At 36.0% G+C, this 22,985-nt stretch overlaps 1 protein-coding gene across 1 annotated transcript in view; it reads right to left on the bottom strand.

Annotated features, from left to right (window-relative positions):
• Positions 1 to 544: 544 nt before the first annotated feature.
• The window catches only part of LOC103182940, an 81,006-nt gene continuing 58,565 nt past the window's right edge, over positions 545 to 22,985 (bottom strand). The window contains exons 10-16 of the mRNA XM_042336431.1: positions 16,542 to 16,628; positions 15,470 to 15,515; positions 14,016 to 14,080; positions 13,280 to 13,390; positions 12,362 to 12,449; positions 3,275 to 3,359; positions 545 to 1,114 (exon numbers count right to left, since the gene is read on the bottom strand). Of these exons, the coding sequence (XP_042192365.1) occupies positions 736 to 1,114; positions 3,275 to 3,359; positions 12,362 to 12,449; positions 13,280 to 13,390; positions 14,016 to 14,080; positions 15,470 to 15,515; positions 16,542 to 16,628 (861 nt within the window). The 3' untranslated portion in view covers positions 545 to 735. The remainder of the gene's footprint in view (positions 1,115 to 3,274; positions 3,360 to 12,361; positions 12,450 to 13,279; positions 13,391 to 14,015; positions 14,081 to 15,469; positions 15,516 to 16,541; positions 16,629 to 22,985) is intronic.

Here is a 22,985-nt window from a genome sequence, read left to right as displayed (position 1 = left end):
ATCAGAACATGAGTTTATCCGCTGGTTAAATTTACAGAGAATTTTCCACTTGACTGGAAATTACTCACATTTCTAGAAGGCAATGAGTAGTTTTTCATAGGACAGAAATATTGAGCATTTTTTTTATTCAGGATATTTTGCCAAATAATAGAACTAGAAATGTCACAACGAATTTAATGAGCAGGTGAAGTGATAGCTACAAAGCCTTTGCTCTTTGTTCAAAATTCACAAGAACATTCAGGAAAAAAATGTTTCTGAAGGTTTTATCCCTCACTACTTTAGTTTGCTGAAATGACTGTTGGTTTAGTTTCTAACTGTATTTCTTTATTTCACGTTTTTAATCAAATACTGATTGAAATTTTCTTCAAAGTGCGTGCGTGTGTGTTTTGGGAAGAGCATCATTATCCATCCTGTAACAGTACATAAACAAAATTGGCCTTTTTACATGCGATTTTCTTTGTAGCTAGCTTTTGTATTCCATTGGGCCTTATAAATTAATAATTTGCTTTTGCACAGAAAGAATGTCACAACTTAGAATCAGATCATCCTGTTAGTTTATTGATTGTGAAAAGCACTTTGCATTCAGTTTCTTGGTTATCACCTGTTTTAAATACCTTTAACAACGATGTTTAATGTGTAATTGACTGGTTCACTGACACTCATTGAGTCTCAGAAGTATGGAATCATAGAAGTAAACAGGATGTGTATCATGACCATATCCTACTGAGATATCAGTTACAGATCCACATCAGAGCCTGCAATCGCAGCTGACTCTTTGCTTTCACTTAACAGTTTGCTTTCACTTAACAGTTTGCTTTCACTTAACAGTTGGCTTTCACTTAACAGTTGGCTTGCGGTAAATGTTGATAATTTCACTGAAAAAAGGGACGTATCTGCAAATGAGTTGATGTTACTGAAAAGATGATGGATATTAAGACTACCAAGGCTATCTATGTCTACTGTAGCATGAGATTCCGGCAGAATATTTTCCTGGGTCGGTCCTTCACTGATAATTAAGGATTCTTTGACGTTGACCTCTGGTATTTTTGGTTTTCTTACTTTTTTTTCCGGTTTTGCAATACCACATTTTGCAGGACAACAAGGGAAACGCTCTCTAAATGATTCAAAGAAAACAAACAAATGTGAATCTAATCAACCAGACATAAATACCTATAATCCAATAGATACCAAGAAAAAAAAATCCCTTTTAATTTGTGATGGATTGTATCTTCCAGCTGTAAATCTGAAGGTATAAAATATAAAGGTAGGGCACCCAAATGTGTAGAAAATGAAATACAAGACGCTCCTCACAAACTAATATCAGTATCTATCAAGGGTAAGTCATACACGTAGATTAGCAACTAGCTGAAGTGAAAGAAGCAAAGGATAGTGCAAGGCGAATATTTATTCTTCCATTTGTGGACTTCCTCTCGGGACATTCCCTCTCTCTATACTCTGTATTCTCTCTCATGCACCTATGAATGAAACAAGTTAACCAAATCCAGAGAGATCTAGAAATGTTAGGGAATTAGGCTAAAATGCGGTGAATGTTATTTCATGTAAACAAATGCAGAGTGATGAAATTTAATGAGAATAACAATGGGAATATATAAACTAAACTGTATTTGTCAACAGGGCACAACATAGATGAAGGATTTGAAGGTACAAGTGAAGGTACTCACTGAACCATGAGACCCCAAATATTATCTTCTAATCTTTATGTTATCTTTCAGTACCTGAAAGGCGCTGCATAAATGCAGGTTGTTGCTGTTATTGTTCTCTGTAAGTCCATTTTGTTTTTAAAATTAAGATCACATAAAAATGTGGAAAATTCTTAAATTCAATCTTCATTTGGAACTTTGTTGTTTTCAAGAAAAACAACCTCATCAATAAAATTACATTTAAGAGGTTTCCACAATGTTCCTCAATCTTAAAATTTAAAAAAAATGGCTTTAAAGACTAAAAAACTTCAGACAATATACTCACTAACTGCATTCCACGAAATTTTTGTATTCATTCATCAAATTTATATAATGCACTTTACACAGGGTAGTGTCCCAGAGCTCTTACCAGTGGCAAAGCTTTTGAAGAATTTTACAATTCTTCAGTTGTGAAGAAAAGTCTCTTTTAAAATTACCAAATTCAAAATGACAGACTAGATCCCAAGCCTTTAGCATATTGGCACCATAATGTTTTATATAATTACAAAATGATATGTAATTTACATGTTTTTTTAATAAATCCTCCCTCTCAGTATAGCAAATACAGCCTAACTCATAAAAATGTGATGTATTGTTCTCAGATATAGGAGAAAGTCTATTTACTGATTAATCTAATTTACATATATAATTGCGTACATATTTTAATATCCTGGCTCATTTGCATAGTGAATGTTCCATAAAGCTAAGTATGATTCTTCTGAATTATTTGCGAAAAATATGCAACAACCTGATATGATGCTATTGTTGACATTCTAAAATGTATTGCCCTCTAACTTACAAAGATAGCTATTCACAGCAAAATTATCTTACAAAAAAGGAGAATACCTTATTTACATTAATTGGTAATTACTTTCCATATTTTATGTAAATGAAGAAATGATCTCTTAAATTTGTTTGTAATTTTCAAAGTTCGTCATTTCTCTTGCCTTTTGTGCTTCAATAGTGGAATTAGTGGCAGGGAGATTGATTACTCATGAAGCTGATGGAAAAGGCATCAGCTTAGGGGTACATATTAATCACAGACATCTGAGCCTCTGTTGCTTTTTGTAACAAGATATTCCTCGTATAGTAAGATGCATTCTTGGCCAGGTAATTTTGTGCAGCTTCAAGCAAAGTACTCAGCTGATGTGAGCGAGGGAGTAATCAGCAGTTGCTGCACTGCAGGAACCCCTGCCAGCAAAGTCACAAAACGGCACTAGCTCTGAGCAAAAAAGTGTCTGTGCAGCTGCCTTTCACAGCTAGAGCACAAGGCATGCAGACAGGAAGCCACCAAGTGGTGGCGTTTAAAAAAACACAAAATGAAAAGGATCCCAAATTGATAGATTTGCTTTCCGCAGATGGGTGGAATAATATGTAGATCTAAACGCACACTGTATTTGATAAGCATCCACTTCCCACTGTAGTGAATGTAAAGTGGTGCTTACTGATTGGAATCACTGGATTTGCTGCACAGACTACTCTGGTGACTTGTGATCGCAATCTAAGTGCAAGTGGGTCATAGAAATGGATTTAAATGAAGCTAATAATTTGACTGAGAAATGATAAGCGATTACCTCTTCTTGGGGGCCATTAGTAACCTCTCAAACACATTAGGTTCCTGTTGAGGTTTTTTCTTGATTTTTGGTGCTTGAACTTTCTCTGTAACAGAAAGAAAAGTGAAAAAGAATTCAAACACATTGTTTAGTGATATTTAACCTGCTGGCAAAATTGTTGGTTTAACAACAACTACTTGCATTTATATAGCACCCCTCACCCACGGGGGGCATCCCTGAGCACTTAGGGAGAGTTGGCACACAACTAAGGAAAATAAGATTAATACGAACCGTTCGTTTTTTACTGCAATGCGCAAGCGTGACATGCAATAACTTGGGTGACTGGAGAATATATGCATACTGTATCAACCATGTAAAATTAAATTTTGTCCTATATAGAATGTGTCTTAAATCCCTGTCAGAAGTTTGAGTTTTCGCTTACTTGGTTAATGATAGTCGTTAAGACTCTTGAACATGATCCTACTTTCATACATTTTGCAAGTTGAAGATTTCATAAAAACAAAAATCAAGCGATGAGGAAATGCCATTCGGCCCATTCATTTCACAGAATATGAAACAATTATGTTGAACAATTATGTTTCCACTTACCCACTCTCTCTGGGGAAAGTTCTGCATAGAATTTCCCCCAAAAAATCAATCTATAGCTCCAGAATATCTATCTGTACCCAAGGTTCCAATATTCAAATCCAGCTTACTTCACAATAATTTAAACTCACTTGTAAAACTATTAGTTGCATTTATATAGCGCCCTCACATGGGTACAGTCCTGGAACGCTTCAGATTATTCACCTATCCGTGCTGTTTATGACACATACCCTACATATCTCTAAACAGACTGTGTATTACATGGAATCTACAGCACCAAAGCAGACTATGTGGCCCAATTAGTTTGTACTGGTGTATATCTTCTTCTATCTATCTTCTTATATACTAATAAGACAACAACGTCTGTCTGTGGAAAACGCAACTATAGGTTAGTTTTCCGAGTTGGTAATTCTTTAATATCCAGAATACATGTTACTCATCTAATCCTGAAACAATGCAGCATATTTTGCATTGTTGCACCAGTGATAATTTATTACTGGTTCCAAATCTTGCTTATCTCCATACCTTGTGAATACTGATACAATCTACTCATGGAACAGAGTACGTGGTCAATCCTCTATGGTTCCAATGAACATTAAATTTATCTTGAACATGATAAATAAAAAATCAGAGAAGGATAATATTGTAAAGTAATTTTGAAGAAGAGGGGGCGATCTGGTTGGTTCAGATGGTTTTTCCTTATCTCTAATAGCTGTGCTTTCAAATTCTGAGAATCCTTTGGAATAAGAATACATAAACTGTTAGGTGATGTTGGTGTTTTTTTCCTCAGTTAAAACACTTTGCTTGGATGTTATTTTGAAAGATATATCTTCGGTATTGGTTACATAAGCTGTTTTATCTGCTAGATAATTCTAGATTATTCTTTATTAGGACGTTAGTAGAAATTTTCAACAGATTGCAACAGGACATTTGTTTCCATCTTAAAAATAGTGCTGAAAAAAATACATCTACAAGAATGGATAACGGAATGCAGAAACGCACTCCAAAGATTGTACTTATTCAAGATGTTTCCAATAACTTATCTTTTCTCAGCTTTATGATTAAGACAAATATAGAATTTACTATTTCAAAATTAATAGCTCTTTCAGAATCAGTTTCCATAGAATTGCATGTCACATTGTGCTAATAAATGTTTAGCACTGCAACCAATATTTGACTCATTTAAAAACTTTGTCAAATAATTTGTGAAAAAGGCAATGTAGCTCAGCAGGAAAGTGAAGAAATCCTGGCTGAGAAGGCCCAATGAAAAGAGAGTTATAAGCATCAGATCAGAACTGTCATTAGCCAGTGTGAAGCTGGGACCATAAGGAAATTTTACAAAAAAGAATTGTGGTATTTCCATTTTCTGCATATTCATGCGGGAGCACTGTCAAACTTTCCATTTTTATGAGCAGTCATGTTACAATATTGTACAACATTTTTATAGCACAAGGACATCAAGATGATATCTACATTATAATTGCTTATGCTGTACTTAGCTAGCATTTTGTATAAAACATTGTTATTATGTAAATATGTATATATTAATATTCAGAAAATGCAAGAAGCCTGGTTATAAGGTCACCTTCAGATGACATCCTTGTTTTTTTTATTACAATGAACCTTCTTCAAAGGGTAAGATTTTTTATAATTTCTAAATTTCTATAATCTGAATTTGTGTATAATAGTTGTATGTTTATATTAAGCTGATCAATTTTCAATTAGTGATTTTATGTTTCAAATTGTTCAGTATAACATTAGACATGTTTAGGAGGGGAAAGCTTTTCTTTAATTAAATTGTGTGGTTATTATAATACTATAACTGCACCAATAATACAAATTTTGAGCTGCATACTGTTAATGTTATAGAAGAGGTAATTATACTTATCAACGTGATGTGCAGTGATATGTAAAAAATAAAGTGAGCCCTTAACAGCAGTACAGTAATTCTATGTATATCACTGCCACAGAGAGAGTTCTTAACCAAAAAATAAATTAATGATGGAAAGAAAACATTGGACCATAAAACAAATCAATTAATGTTATGTTCCCAGGTCAGAATGAGTATTCAAAGATGATACATGGACATTTCCCTGGTATTGTAGGAAAAAACAACATGGAGGAAATATGACCATGGAGCTTTTATACCATACCCATTTTTGCAGCCACCTACAATCAAATCAACTAAATACTGTGAAGACTTCTGGGACCTAACTGGCATGGATTGCAAATATGTCAAGCTGTTTAAGTGTTGATTATGGAGGAGTAAATGGTTCTGGTTGAATATCAACTACCTCTTGCACTGCACTCTGGGGCCAAAATGCCAGCGACAGATTGAAAATATACCAAAAAGGAACAACGATTACAAATAACACATTCATCCAACTCCATATGGCATAATGCTGTCATATTGTGTTAGGTAAGTTACTTAATGTTAACATTTGGAATGATGCTGCAGCAAATACAGAATCAGATTTCACTGTTATAGCATTCCCCATTTTAAATGCATTGAGTGGATTGACTGGTTTGCCAAAAGGCTGTCAGATTGCACACTTAGCACATGAATCAAATGTCCAATTGGAATATTAATCATGGTACCAATGAGTAATCTCAAGTCATACAGGTTGCTAAATTGTGTCAAATATGACAAGTGTTTTGAGAAAAACAACAAAACACTGCTTTTATTTATTTTCTAATAGCTGCATTGTTCTAATAGTGATTAGAAACAAATGAAGAGTGGAAAGATTGAATGATACAATAATGATATACTTAAGATATGTTTATGGGTATCCCCATAATCTTTGTGTACAATTCCAGGGCTCTTTGATCACTTGGTAAATAAAAAGGAACAAATCAGGACATTCTTGAATCTATCAAAGAGCAATCACTATCACATTTTTGTTATATGTTTATAACAGGATTTACCATTATAAGCAACAAAGAGAATTCTAATTGGATAGAGTGATCTGTCCTGAGTTTGCTGATCTCAATGATGGGGGCAGTAAAATTAACCTCAATGCCCTCCCAAGGTACCATGTGTACCATTGAGGGAACCCTTGACAGTACTCATCTAGAGTTATAAAGCATGTACACGAACATGATGGCCCTTTTGTTAAATAGCCTCATGAAATCGCAATTCACTGATGATAGCTTTGGGTACTATTTTGTTGAGTGCCAAAAGTGCAGTTCATTTTCATCTTTAAGTCTGGTTATCCAGAATCCCGGTAAAGCCATTTTACAACAACAATTTACACTTATATAGTGCCCTCCACGAAGGGTAGTTTCTCAGAGCACTTTTAGAAAAGCTCCACTGACGTCTGCAAATAATCGTGCATCATCTCATAAACCGCTCTTGAAATTGTTATAAGAAATACTATCTTATGATGCCTGCTGCCAGATGGTGCATATGGCAAGAAAAATTTAAGGTAACAATCGTTATGTGTCCAAAATGCAATTTCTCTCTATAGTACTTTTTGGGCATAAAAGCAGACTGCTACTACTCCAGGTGTCTGTGTTTGATGAGCTGTCAGTTGCATAAAAGACCTGATATATTTGCATTGTCTGACCAGATACATTTGCCATATTGTAGAAACTTCGGATGGTACTAGTCAAGTCCAATTAGGATCATTTGCTCGACTCTACTTCACACCTCATTTGAATACTCAAAGCAGATGGTAAGGTACCCTCAGCTGCTGACTTAGATCAGCAGTCTGACTGATAATCCTTTAAAGATGAAATCTAAATAGCACTTTTGACAAATCAAGAGAGGGGGAAAAAGTTCAACATCCTTTTGCTTAATTCTAGTTAAAGATCCAATGCGCCTAAAACCATAAATATGGGCCAGGTACATGATTGTCCAGTGCGTGTCCAGCTCTATTCTACGCATAAAAATTGCATAGATTCTAGTGTTAAGTACAATTATCTTCCCTAACATTCATTCTAGATCATGGTTCATAACAACTATTTTAATCAGTTTGCTATCAGTATATAAAGTCATTATTATAAATTAACAAAATTCTTAGCAGATACAATATTCGGCATTGATGTTGAAGTGCATGTATTATTCTCTGCTTCTCTTGGCTGTGAAAGAGTCTATCCCACCTCCCAGTGCATGTTTTTTGGAGCTTTCTCAAGACACCTAACATCAACATACCTCAAGGTTTTTCCACCGGGCTTTACTTGTGTTGTGGAGGAGGTAACCTAAATCCAGAATCCTGCCCTAGGATTCAGGAGCCATTTTTTTAGAATAATGAAACATGTGTACTATTTAAGTGTGTTTTTACATGTTTTCACCAAATTTCAGACAAACTGTAAGACACTGGCATAATTCTTAGATTGTTCCAAAGTTATCCAACCTACCTCCCGAGTAGTGTGGTGAAGGCAGAATCCATCGAAAATGAGAGAGGAGCTTGAATGAGTTTGGGGATAAGGTAGGGTGGCGGGACTGAAATGATCTCCTTGCACTGTGAGCTAGTGCAGTTCACTAAGACAATCCTCAAGCACGTAAAGAAATTCATAATCTTTGACAGTCACTCAGCGTAATGATGGTCGTACAAAGTATCTTTCACCTATATAATAGCCTAACTGATACTTTACACCAATTTTTGTAACTTATAAGTTTTACAAAGTTTATTGCCTCCTCTCAGGCATTCCTCCATCTCATGCAGGTACATTCAGGTTAAAAATTAGGGTGTTTCACAGAACTATGCATGGCTGCCCGTGATCCCACTCAGTAATGTTATCATTGGAGGGAATTATTCAACGCTTAGAGAGTTTGGACAGATTTTTCTTTTATCTCCTGCCCTGCTTTACTGCAGAGCATTATTCAATGGCTCAGTTGAGAAGTAAAAACACTGAACCAACCAATGTGAGTGAGTGACAGCCAATGCAATACCTATGAGGTCACCAGTCCATTAGTCAACTTTAAAATTCTATATTTTCCACAGAAATATTTTAATGGAAGTCTGTATTGATTTGCTATAAATACTTGAGTGAAAATTCAAGAATTAGTAAAACAAACACATATTTCAGTGTTGGCTAAGAAGCATTACTATTAGACTTTTTTCAATGCATATCACGCTGAAACAATAGGAACAACAACAACTTGCACGTATATAGCGCCCTCCATGCAGGGCAGCGTCTCAGAGCACTTAACAGTAATGGAGGCTGACACTTAGCCAGGGTGGGGTGGAGGTGGCTGTGAGCATGGTTGAAGAGGAAAGTTTTCAGGCGGGACTTGAAAAAGGGGAGAGGGGGGGCAAGACAGAGGAATTGAGGGATAGTGTTCCAGAATTTTGAGCGTAGTGGCTGAATGCGTGACCTCCAATGGTGGGGTGGAGGGTGTGAGGGACAAGCAGAGGTCGATGCCAGTTGAATGGAGGTCCCGGGTGGTGGATTGGGACGTGAGGAGGTTGGAGAGGTAGGGAGGTGCCAGAGAGTGAAAGGATTTGAACACAAGTGTAAGAATCTTGAAGTCGATCAGTTCGGTGATGGGGAGCCAATAAAGCTTGGCCAGAACGGGTGAGATGTGGGTACGGAGTTTGGTCTGTGTAGGTATTCGGCCAACAGAATTCTGAATGAGCTGGATCTTTTGAATAGTGGAGCTGGGAGTCCGGTAAGGTGTGTGTTTGAGTAATCCAAGCAAGAGATAACAAATGTATGCACACGGGTTTCGGCTGCATTTGGGGTAAGGTAAGATTGGAAGCATGCAAGTTTGGCATGCAGAGAAATATTGTTTTTTTTTGCAGAACTACAAAGGTCAATTAACCTTTGTAACTAATCAGTCTGACAAATTAATACTCTGTTCTTTTGATAACACATTTAGTTTACTTTATAAGCTTTGAATATATATTATGCTGGATACATTATACAAACAGTGAGAGCTATATCAGTAAATTAATGGTTTCAGACATGATCAAAATGTGTTAGAATATCTGAAATCCAAGTTAACTTTGAAATCAAACTTATTGCCTTAGATTTAAACACAAATATTTACTGCAGTCATAGCAATGAACCACATAGTTGTACATTTCAGATGCCATCATATGGTTCTCAAGGTCAGAGGGGACTATACACATTCAAAGTCACTTTTGTATCCCTAATCAAGGAATCATCTCATCATCATCAGAAAACAGATGAATATTTATTTAATTGAATCTGGATTAAATCCATCAGAAACATGCACTGGAAACCAAGAACTAATTAAGTTCACAGACTGAAAAGAATATAGAATCTGAACGCTCTAATCGTATAAATCATGGGGATTTTCTCCAAAATTAGTGTTGTAATTTACACTGCATGTCTCCCAACCTCCAATTTTGATGGTTCATTGCACTGAAATACTGAGAAAATCTGGTCCTTGACTTTGTACATACAGCCTGTGGTTTCGACAACAGTTTTCTGTTCTATTGACCTGGGCTGTTACATGCTGAAGACAATTGCCCACTGCCACCAACTAGTTGCAGTGTGGGAAAAAAAATTCTCATGGGTGACAGCTCTTTAGCATTTGTGATTGTTTTAATAATAATAATAATCCTTGCATTTGATACAGCGCTTTTCACGTCTTCTAGACATCTCAAAGCGCTTCACAGAATATGCTGTAAAGTGAATTGACCGTATATTTGTGAGCGAAACCCGGCAGCCAATTGCACACAGCAGTGTCCCACAAACAGTCATGGATTGAAAATGCCCAATTTATTATTGTTTTGTTTTGGAGGGATTATTATCAGGCGTGTGGAGTAAGGAAACTTGCCCAAGGTTTCTCCCTGCCTGGAATTGAACCCAGGTGTCTTGCTTGCAAGGTGAGTGCTCTAACTACTGAACTACAGGACTCCACATATATTATATATTATAACAGTTTTTTTCTATTATACCCTAGAATATATATTGTCACACTATTTTGAGGACAAGTGGGAAATTATCTGTTAGTCTAGTTGCCTGTAATCACAGAATTATTTTAAATTTCAAAAAAATCACTTAATTCCAAATCTACACATACAAGCATGAATCCAATTTGACACTTTATGAGACTGTTGGACATTATCTGAAGTGTTCGTTCTGAAAACAAAAGTGTTCGAATGTCTTGTGGTCAGGGACAAAAAGAAACAGCAGTCAAACCTCTCGAGTTTTTTCGATGACAATTCGTCGGAATCAGATTACAGCTGATTTACTTTTTTAATATGAAGCACAATGATATATTGTAAGGAACCTAGAGTGCATTCAGTATCTTAGAGGTTTTATCTTTGCATATTATAAAGGTCCAGTTGATGACTCATTTATTTTTTAAAGTTGGTATCCTTTGGTTTACTGGAAAGCTGCAGGTATATATTATTGCAGTGCAAGTTTCAATAGTAAACTTATGGCTGATAACATATGACAGGTTTTAAATAATTATTTTGACTGATAATGTACAAGTGTTAATCACTGTTAAATGGCACAATTAGGAATAGCTCAGTAATAGAACAGTTGAGGTGTTTGCTTGAGCTTCAAGAACTGGAATTGTGAAGCCTGGGAGGAATGACAGTTCAATCCATTTGCCAACAGAAGTGATGAGTTGTTCCCAGCTCTCAGCTGTGACTTTCAAAGCCTTGTGCCCTCCTAACCACAGCATTTCCTGCTAATCGTTCTTCAGACTTGCTAATATTGGGAAGGTATCACATTTCCACATTTACTGCATTTGATTAGGTTTGATGATGCAGGTTAACTCCCACTATAACATGGTCGCATGGATACAATCTCAGAGGCCTCATTATAACAAAGTGCGGAATATTGACCAAAATTCTAGGACATTTAAGTCACAGTTGGCATTATTTCCTGTGAGTTTCAATCATGTGTGAAGTGATGTCAGCAGCGCTTTCTGCACAGAGCATGCACGCACAGGACGTTGCAACTGATTTCAGGGACCTGACAACCTGGAAGTTGGCTATTTATAGCATAAACGGTCAACTAGTTAGCACCAAATACTGGGAGAACTATGCTTCCAGTAGTGATTTTTGGGGGGGTTTTTGGCTATCAATTATTTTTGCAAACTTAAACAAGGCAACAAACTGCTTGATACTGCTTTTTGAAGGTTGCTTATAATTTTTTTTGAAAAATTGCTTGTGAGACATTCTATATCTGATTTGTGACTATCTTATGAACCAACTCATAGCCTTATGAAATGTGAATTTTATTTCAATTTTTGTCTGTATATATTGTAATAGAATAAATGTTTTATATCATTTGATAGAACCACTTTCCCTACTAATAAAGAATGAGAAGTAGCCATAAGCACTGTCGAAGAGGAAAGCCTTCAGGCGGGATTTGCAAGAGGGGAGAGGGGGGGCAAGGCGGAGGGATTTTTTTTTTTGCAAATGAATGATTACATTGATCTTAGAACTAATGGATCCAAATAAGATAAAAATCAAGCATTACATCATTTAATTTAATTAATTAATTTCAAAATTAAAATGAGTTTGCTGCTGAATGACTAGTAAAGAGTGATAGACAAAAAGTAACACACACCTATTGCTCTTCTGGAACCTGCTCCTTTCCTGTAACCGGGCACATAATAATCCAACTTCCAGTTTAGTTCCAATAATGTTCGATCTTGCTGTATAAACCAAACAGATCTTTAAAAAGACATAACCTCTTTAAATAAACTGACCAAGTATTTATTTTTAAATACTACACTCTTAATGTATCGTAAGATAGAATACATGTTTTTACACTGCAGTAAACTCATGTTCCATGGGATCTCTAATGTCCACTTGAACAGGCAGACGGGCCTTGATTAGAATGATGGCATCTTTGTCAGTTAAGCACTGGTCTGCAACTGTAGTGTAAGCCTAGACTATGTGCTCGAAAGTCCCGATGTGGGGGTGCTTAGAACCCACAACCTTCTGACTCAGTGTTTGTACCATATAGCTTTCTTAGTTGAAAGGATTGACTGGTGGTTTGTCCCACACTCCTCAATCACAGCACTGTCCTTTAGCCATCACTGATAGGTCCATGAAAGGGATAACATGTGAGTTTCCTCCTTTAATTTTAAGAAGCACTTGGCTTCCATCCACCACCTCTGTATGATGGCAATCCCAACATCAGAAAGCTGATCAGTTTTAAATAAGTAACAATTTCTAATATATGCCTATAAAACCAATTCTCTGCTATTTCATAAAAAATTAAACAAATGTATTAAGCACACCGATAGATCAATTTACTGTTAGATCAAAAACTAATAGATCAATTTTGTCTGCAATGTGGATGAAGAAGCAGTGTTATTATAAAAATAAATTTATGCAACAATTATTAAATAATGTGTTTAAATTTCTACAATATTTTACAATTCCCCTTAAGTAAATTAGAAATAATGACTCTGTTGTATTGTGGCAGGGTTTAATCATGTTAATTAATCATTAATACTAATTTTGAATTATTCCTTACCAAAGTGGTCATCTCATACTGGAGTAGCTCTTTCTTCTTCTGTACTGCTTTTACTTCTCCATCAGAAATTAAAGGTGGCATAGGTTGAGGTATGGGCATTCTTGTCTTCAGCTTGAGTTAAGACATGGGAAGTAAATGCAACAAAATACTGCCACTGTCGAATAACAGTAAGATAAATCATAAAGCACCAAAGTTCTTTATCACTCTGATTTTCCTACAAAATGTAACTGCCCTTTTGCTACCTCATTTCTGATGCTACAATGCCCCCTTTTTCTTCATTGTTCAAAAATTTGATTAGGTTGTTAACTTACTTAGATACTGTACTGACCAAGGTTCTTGAAGATGAAGTATTAAAACCTAGGTGTCATAACCAGTCCACTGTTGATGGTGTTTCCATGAGATTTATCTTATTTATTTTATGTCTAGGAAATATCACAGCCTTTAACTTTAACTAGATGTGTCTTTAACAGTTGTTAGAATTCTGAGCATGCGGTGACGGATTAAGACTATATTTCCTTCAATTCAATGCAGCCGGCCGGTAGTGTGGGAGTAATGAAAGGTAGGGGAGCAGTGTTAGGAGTTAGGAAGTGATTAATATGAGTAGTGCAAAGAAATCTAAGTTGTTTTAATAGGAAACTGAATGGAACTCAGGTGAATGTATGGCTTAGGCAATTGTGCAATTTATAATACTTTATAAAGATAAGACTTATGTGAATTTTACTGTATCTCTGAATACCTGAATCACAGGTACCACCCAAACCCACTGATCCTTGTCCTCTGCACACTTCTGTTTCTCCTGCACTGCAAGACACCAAGAAAGCCAATTGAAAAAGTTTTAATTCAGACATAGCTTCAAAAATGTGAACATGCATCAATTACAACACAGGAAACTGTCACTCATTCAGTAAATAATTAAGAATTCAGTCCTCCGAAGTCCTTACACTCGTTTTTTTTCTTTTATGAATAGAATGTAAAGTGATATTAAATGCAATGCTTGACTCCCACTGTGTTTTTTAAACAGATGGCAAATTGTTTGATACAGTTGCAGCTGTTAATGTTACATGTATCCCTCTACTAATAATACCATTTTGAATTGTGTTCATTGTTATTCAGCCAACAAGAACAGAGCCTAAACAGAAACTGCTACTGGAAATGGAAATGTGTCAGAAGACAAAGAAACCAGATGACCATGCCTGAGTACCCATTATACATGCTACAAGTTAACCAGTCAAGGATGAATGAAGATTAAGTATCTGTATTTTGTCTAAATGATTGGTTCAGTCATCATTTGAACAAAATTGAAAATACCTTAACATTTCTTTAATCATCTGGTGATGAAGTTGGTGTGGAAATTAATATTTCCCTAAATAAGTAGTTCTGGCAATAATAATTGATATATTTATTTTAATGAATCATTTGTTGTTCTTTTCCTGAGGATATGCAATTTCGCTATTGGGTCATGTTACTTCCTATGCCAAAATTCCAGCTAAGTGACACTTGTGATGGAATGTGATTTTAAGTTGGTTGTACATGTGGGGTATTATTTAATTGATGGTTAGATCTAGGATTCAAATTAAAGGTTTTGGTAGAAATGTACCCGAGGGGAATTGAGTTGAGCAGTGTATGCTATTTGACATGTATACGATTGTCTTATATTGTGGATTATCTAAAATAAAGATCCTTCTGCTCTACATATGAAAACTACGATATATATGGATTTGCAAGGTAGATCTTTACATCAGATACTTATTTTAATAACTGTGCGGCATTGTTTGATTGACACATTACTTGTGTCAAATGGCTGTGCACTGGTCTACGTTCTGAGGATAGTCAATTCTACATATGCTTCTCTCCTGTTGGCTAAAGCAGAGAGCAGTATTGACAGGAGAAACCACTGGGAAGATTGCTGCTCAGCCTTCTGGAGGAGGTTGGCAGGATTACAAATGGAGCAAAATAATTAATGATTAAACATTTTTTTTCTGTAATGAAAACAATTGTATGTTGCTATTAATTTCTCTTTCTGATACCTTGAAATTCAGAAAAGCACAAAAAAGTATAAAATATCAAAGAAAAGACAATCTACAAATAATGCTTTAGATAACAGTCAGACCCATTTCAAATAACTGTAGTACACTGTAGTAGTAATAGTCTTTATAATTTCCTGCTAGAATTTAGTTTTATTATACCTACATGCACTGGTAGGCTGACTCCATATATTGCACAAGGACCCCCTCCTCTGAAAGAAAAGGACAAAAAGGATGATATTTTGATTAAAATTCTCCTGCTCAAATGCACCTCAGCAAGTTGGCTGCATGCCAGTTACATATTTCAATTTCAGCTTTTTTTATTCTCATTAATGAAAAACGATTATCTTTTTTGTCATTTAAATTCTCCCGGCTAGCATTATCAGTGTAAAGCCCAGTTACATTAATTTTTATTCGGGTGGCCGTAAAAGAATTTTTTAATACCTATTAAGCGACCTGAAATGAATGGAGCAATAAAGAACAAGAATACAATGGTGCCCTTGGAAGCTTGGAAACGCTGATTAGAGCTAGAAAAGCTGATTACTTTGACTACTGTGATACACCAGCAACTTCTTAACAAAATCTTCAAAATGATTTGTTACATTTACATGTAAAATTATGACAAACATAAAGATTCTCTTATCGTTAAGGTTAAAGTTGAAAATGAAGTATAAAAGAAATTTAAAAATCCAATATTGTTTGATAGTCAAGTATTTAGATTTTCAATGGATTACGTCAGATGACGACATGAAAAAACTACCCGAGACTTAAGTATCTGAGTTCTGTCTTCCCTTACCTCCTCAACATCACCACTCTCTCTCCTCCTTCCTTGGCTGCTGACACCCTTGTACGTGCCGTCATCACTTCCAGGTTCAACTATTCCAACGTTCTCTTCAATATCAATACCAACCAACTTGCTCCACTTGCTCCCCATTCCCCAGATCAAATCCAAAATTTTCATCTTCACTTTCATAGCCTCACCCCATCTCTCCCCCTGCAACCCTACTGCTCCAGCAGCACCCTCTGCTCAACCTACACCAGCCTATTTGAAACCACCCGCTTTCAGATGTCTTCCTGACATGAAAAGCACTACAGGTATAAAAATGTGTTGTCTGATGTCTTAGCTTCACTAGTTTAAGTTGCAGGAGGGAGAAGGGAGAAAACTTTAGGGGGAAAATGATAATAAAAAAAGTGTAAATATTATTTGAAGTTGCAAACAGATAACATATCTAACATACCCTGGGCCAATCAGACTTGGACTTTTGTGGAAAGGGAAGCAGAGATGGTACGTATTGCCGAATCCCACTTCCTTTTTCCAGTTTGACCTGCAGCAAAAAAATCCAGTGAAAACATACTGCTAGTAGCACAGAGCTAGTATTCAGTGGTCAGGCTGCTGCCAGTGTTAACTGTCATAGGTCTGCATGTTATTTTCTGCAGCTGGTTAATCCAGGTCCCATTCGTGTAATGTTCAATTCACTAATACTAAAACGTCCAGGATAAATGATTAAGACAAACGTATCAGTTACTAGTAGAACTGCTAAAATCTTAATAAATAATCCTTGCATTTAATATAGCGCCTTATCAAATCTTCAAGACATCTCATAGCGCTTCATAGAAGATACTGTAAAGTGAATTGATTGTGTATTTTGCAGACGAAACGCAGCAGCCAATTGCAGATAGCAGTATCCCATAAAGTGATTTTTTTTAAAGGAATTATTACTCTCAGGAAAGCGATCGACAAATCAACAACAACAACAAGATTCCATTTATAGAGCGCCTTTCACGTCGGGAGGACGTCCCATCGACTAACAACTGGGTTCCTACTTACTGCTAGGTAAACAGAGACATGTGGAGTAAGGAATTTCCTCACACAGTTGGCTTGAAGTGCCAGTAAAAATACAGAAAATAGTGAATTGGCCCAGTTTGCGGCAGACCTACCTTGCCACATGTTCCGACTGTTCAGTCCCTTGGGACGTCCTCCCTCCGTGAAAAGCACTTTACAAATGTAATTTTGTTGTTGTTGTTGCTTCTAAATTCTGGAATAATATGGAGTCACTGAAATTGCTGGCTAATTTCTCCAGGCTGGCTTCCAAAATTGACAATGTCAATTGACAATGTCACTTGAATTGACAATGTGGTGAAATAATTTGTTATCAATTGACTGCCACCATCTCATATACACCTTTTGCAGTGAAAACCGCACGATGAGATCACAAATTCTGGTCAGGATCAGGAACTGAGCAAAATGGCCCCAGATCTCCTTATCCAATATTTTTACTTTGGCTCAGTTTGTAGAACTCCCACCTCTTGATCAATTGCTTCTGGGTTAATTTTAGGACTTGAGCTCATAAACTCCAGCACAGTAACGGGTGTGCTACATTGGCAAATGCCACATCTTTCAAATTAGGCATTCATTCAACCAAGTTCCTAACTGCCTGTTTTCAGGTTAATATTAAAGATCCCAAGAAACAATTCTAAATGATATGAGAGCTGCTCCCGGTGGTTTGACTAACAATCATTCAAATTAATTATTAATTCCTTCATAGCCCTTTGCGGCTTGTTGCTATGTTTGCCTAAAAAACAGTTACTACACAGAAGAGTAACTACTTGTAAAGCACTCAAGGTATTTTGAAGACACTATAAATGTTTAAATTCTGTCTACACAAATGAGTTTTTGAGATTCTGCTGACTGCTGTTCTCAAATCAATGAAGTTTCATTTATTTCAGGAAGCTTCACCAACTTTAAGAATGAGAACACAACAGGAATGACCAAGCTTTTAATAGGGCCTATGTTAAATGAGACAAATTTTTACTGTTTTTTNGTCTGGCTCTTCCAAAATCAAACACCCAATTTGTTTTGGCACAGCATCAGCAACTGTATTGGCACCACAATGCAGCAGTTATCACTGAGCCATAATTTGTCCTCATTTAAATGCAGTTCCAGGATGCTTTCACAATGGCTCTGCCAGAATAAGATACTGAAGAGAATTGCTGCACACAGCACAGTAAGTTTAAGAGGCTTTCCATAAATACCTCAAAATATTATTGAAAGGCATTGAGAACCTTTGCTTTGTCAGGATGAGTGTCCATAAGTAGATTAGGCTTTCTTAAAATATATTGTGAATGTTGAGCGGTGACCCACAAGGGGTTGTGAAATTGTGGAATATACTGGCATAGAAGGCTGTGGATGCAAAAATGATTGAAATGTTTAGAAGGAAGAGAGATAAATTAACATTCATATGTTCCTAGCACCAAAACTACTTTTTGGGAGGAAAAAAAGATTAAGATGACATCAGTAAATGCCAATGTCTGAAAACTTTAATAAACCAATATCTGCTATTTGTCTTATTTATATGTCAATGGATTTATTAGATGTGTAGCAAATGGAGTGACAAAATGCCATTTGGCGTGTGAAGCATGTTCCTTTCAACGATTCTACGCAACCCACTAAAGGACCCAGTTGATTACAAGTAATCAATCCTAAAAAGAATTGAGTAAAACTCCAGGAGATCTCAATCTGAATTTATATTATTGAACTCTGAATAGATAATATATGCTTGGGGTTTGCTGTACTGTAAATATTTGATCATCTACGTCAATTCTTAACTTATAACCTTCAAACACGTTTCTGAAAAAATATCTATCCTGCAATTTTAATGAAATTAATGAACATAGAGTAAACTGCTATTTTTAAATTTCTGTGGTTACAAAATCTGATTTCTATGATCGTTTGAAGCTTGTTATTTTTGTATTAGCATTCTCTAGAGCGGCACTCAAAAAGTTCAATAATCTACTTACATCTACATCATCCTTCCCTCTCATCACTGTGCAGGTAAACACCTAGATTGTTCCCCACCACCTCTTTTTACAATGAAAATGACTCCAGTTCTTTGATTCATGTTATATCTTAGAGTACTCAGTCTCATTCTTCTCTGAAATCTCCACAATGCAGCTGTCATTTGGAAATAAGAATTCACAAAACTGGACACAATATCTAAATATTGCCTTATTGAGTTATACAAGATTCAAATAACTTGTTTTTATTTGTTATCAAATGTTCTTGGCATGCATCATTGTATTTGATGAGCCTTATCAGATTCAGTGAAAGTGAATTACTAGTAATCACACACAAATATTTGTTACATTGTATGTGAAACTTTCTTGTTCCAATGCATATTGCCTTTTATTTAATAAATCATATTTCCCATTCGATAGCCAATAAAATTAATCACATTAGATCCCTTTGAATCTTGTCAATTTTTCACACTTGTCATCTGGGTGCAGAGCTTGGTGCAATTGACATTTTTATATTATTAAAAACGCTCTCTCTCACACTGTTGCTGAAACGTATAAACATCAGGAGTCCAGGAACAAACCTCTGTTGGACTCTATAATAACAGACAGAGCAGATTCCATTTTTCATTACCTTCAGTTTCTCTTGCAAACACTGTTCTCTGTGCAGATAGCTAATTAAGGATTATCAGCATTAATCTTCTTTGAGTTTCCTATGCAGAATTTTATTAAATACTTTATGAATTCAAGTCATGAATCATTTTTGAGGGGTTTGCTAAAGCATTAGATCACAAACATGAGGGACTTCAAGCAAATCAATGTTTAAAAGGTTGCTGAGATGGCATGATCTGTAAAAATATGAAGGATCCACTATTGGCAAAACTAAGACTGAGTTCCCTTTAGAATACTTTGGGAAATGGCAAAATCAAAACTGAACAATACTTTGTTGTCTGTAGTCTGCAGCTGCTTTGAACTATGTTAATAAAGGAAAAATAATCTACCCTGCAAGAAAAAAAATTGTAGGGCTTTGTTTTGTGCTATTAAGGTTTCGTTCCCAAGCTTTCCCCAATGTTTAATTTGGTAAAGTAACTACCAAATTGAAATTGAACTATATGGAAGGTCCCAGCTTCAATCCACAAACTGTGCTGAATTAGATAAACTTAGCTGGAATGCTAATGTTGAATTAATGTTGGCGCTCAGTGTAGTTAGCGAAAAATCAATTATCACTATCTGGTGACCCCTCCCCCTTTTTTGCTGGAAAGTGCATTTGTATGGATCAGGCGACGGCAATATCACCCTTGGCTATAATACCCGTATGGTTAATAGCCTACCAATATTCACTCTCTCACCTCGTAAATGAAGAACTCTGCAAGGTACTACAGAGAGGGGAGAAGCTCTTATTCAAGAAGTAACTACCCTCCAATACCTCACTAAATTACAAGTTTCATGAAGCAACCACAGACTTTGAGTAAGATGTTCAGGAAAATATCACGGCCGAGTCTCATTTTGTCCTCATCCATTATTCCTAATGTATTCTATAAGCATGGGCCACCCCAGCTAATTGGGAGGCTTCAAGATTGGCTAACACAAAACACAGAGATCAAACCTGGCACCTTTGCAGTCTGTACTCAGTTTCACACCAAACTATACACTGTAGTTGATCACTCCAAATCAAGTCAAGTCAAGGCAAGTCAGATGTTTCTAAGATACACATCTTATCATTTGATCAACTGTATATTTCAATAGCAAAAATACATTTAGAGAGCGTGGATGTTGTTTCAAATTGTCAGAAAGAGACCGAAGAAACAAAAGGCAAACACAGAGGAACCTCAGCAAACAAAATGAAAGGAATTGACCATGTGATATGTCAGGACATAAGTTCACAATAACAAATCCTCAGAAACAAACAGCTGATCTCAACCATACCATAAGGGAAAGCATCAGCAGGTGCTCCCACAATGACCAAATGAGAAGAGCTGGATTCAAAGAGGTAAGCCCACATCTCCTAGTTGCTGTCTATGCAACAAAGAAGTTTAAATATGGAAAGAACAGTGGGTAGTTGGTAAGCCACACAGGAAGTTGTTGTCCATCAAAAGCCTTTTGCAGCCAACCTGATCATCGTGAAATTGGACAAAAACATGCACTCGACAAGATCACATAATAATCCATGAATGTTAAATAATGCTATTATTAAATTTCCCAAAACTAACTGCAGAGAGAAAGGTAATTAAGCGAGGATTAATTTAAAGGTACCTGTTAATTAATGCACAACAAGATTAGTAGGCATGCACTTTAGCTAATCCACAAGCAGATTAATTACACAATAGTTTTTCAGATTATCATTACTATTTCAAGTAATTGCTACATACTGAATACCCTGTTTACTACAAATAATATTCTAGAAGCATTCACTTAAAACACAGTGCTTTTTTACAGCAGAGATAATACCAGCATAAAATCAATTGGACAATAATAAAAAGTATCTAAAAAGACTGCCTGTATATAATCACAAATGTCCGTAAATGAAAATAATTTTGAAGTCACCAATTTTGTAAAGATTTATCAGTTGGAATGTATTGAGAAGCTGCAGAGTGCCAATTAACTGAAAAATCATGTTTAAAATCATCCTACATGGCTGTTCATGATATGTTGTCACTTGGGGTCTAAAGGGTTGGAAGCTAAAGCATCTATTCTCATATTTTATTTAAATAGATGTAGAAGTACCATCCTGGTTATATCATCGGTTGTTTCAGTTATTTCTCTCGTTTTTTTTAGTCAATCCATTCTCTGTAATTGTTTCCATTGTCGCCATGGTGGTGGATTCAAACAACACAGAGAAAGTATTAAAGGAGGAGGAAAGTCCAGGGAGATTAGTTTCAGTTCAAAGTACTCCCCCTAGTTACAGAAGGAGAAAATATTCTATGGAATTATATTTTACTTGCAGCAAAGAATTTTTGCTTTTCTTCCTTCTCTGAGACTTATTACTTCAGCAACTAACCCACTTCAGGTATTACAGAGAGCAGTACTGTTACGTTCTGGAACAGCTTCATTTAGTTTAACTGGACAGAGACTCTAGCCTGAAAGCTAATCCAGAGCCCAATGCCAAGGAAGCACAGTCTTGGTAAGTATGAGTAGAGAACTGGCGAACAACGCAGAAAAGCAAAGCTTTCCATAAAAAAGCGTTTCTGTTAATTCTCTCTGAACTAATCACTTCTATTTTTTGACAGAACAAAGGGCTACATTTGAGCTTTCAAGTCGCCATTTCAAATATTTTGTGTGTGTGTGTGTGGTGGGTGGGGGGGGCGAGGGTGTGAAAGGCAAATTACCCTACTTTTGTTTACTTCACTACTTTATTCAGCTCTATTAATAATGTTCTGACCTAAACATTAAAGCTACAATTACCAAAATATCAGTAATATAGATAGATATACTAATCTAATAATAAAATGAAGACAAAAATATAGTACCAAAATGCATGAAATGCTGTTTATCCATTTTAAAACAATTCTAGTGGAACCACATACCATAATTATTTTGATGGGAATTAACACATTTTTTTCCGAATCCCATCTCCACTCCCAACATTTTGCATTAAAGCACAATTAAATCTCAATGGTGAAGGTAATTGCTTTCATTTCATGCCTCACTTTACTCTCCATTTAGTTACTGTGACTGTTTCTAGTGCCACTTGTCTGCCAAGTGTAAGGTCACTTGTTATACTCCATTTGCGCTCCTTATCTTATGTGAAACTGATTCTTCTGCTGCAAATTTGGTAAGGTCAGAGTTTACCTCGTTTATACTACAGGAGCTCAGCAGCAAAGTATCTCAAGCAATAAGGCTGCATTACTCAGACAATCAAAAGAGAATAGAAGAGAGGAAGAAACATCTTC

The sequence above is a fragment of the Callorhinchus milii genome, unplaced genomic scaffold (assembly GCF_018977255.1).
Source record: "Callorhinchus milii isolate IMCB2004 unplaced genomic scaffold, IMCB_Cmil_1.0 Scaffold6, whole genome shotgun sequence".
In the NCBI taxonomy this organism is placed as follows: domain Eukaryota; kingdom Metazoa; phylum Chordata; class Chondrichthyes; order Chimaeriformes; family Callorhinchidae; genus Callorhinchus; species Callorhinchus milii.
Note: the sequence above shows the minus strand (reverse complement) of the source record. Positions and strands in the feature narration are given on the sequence as shown.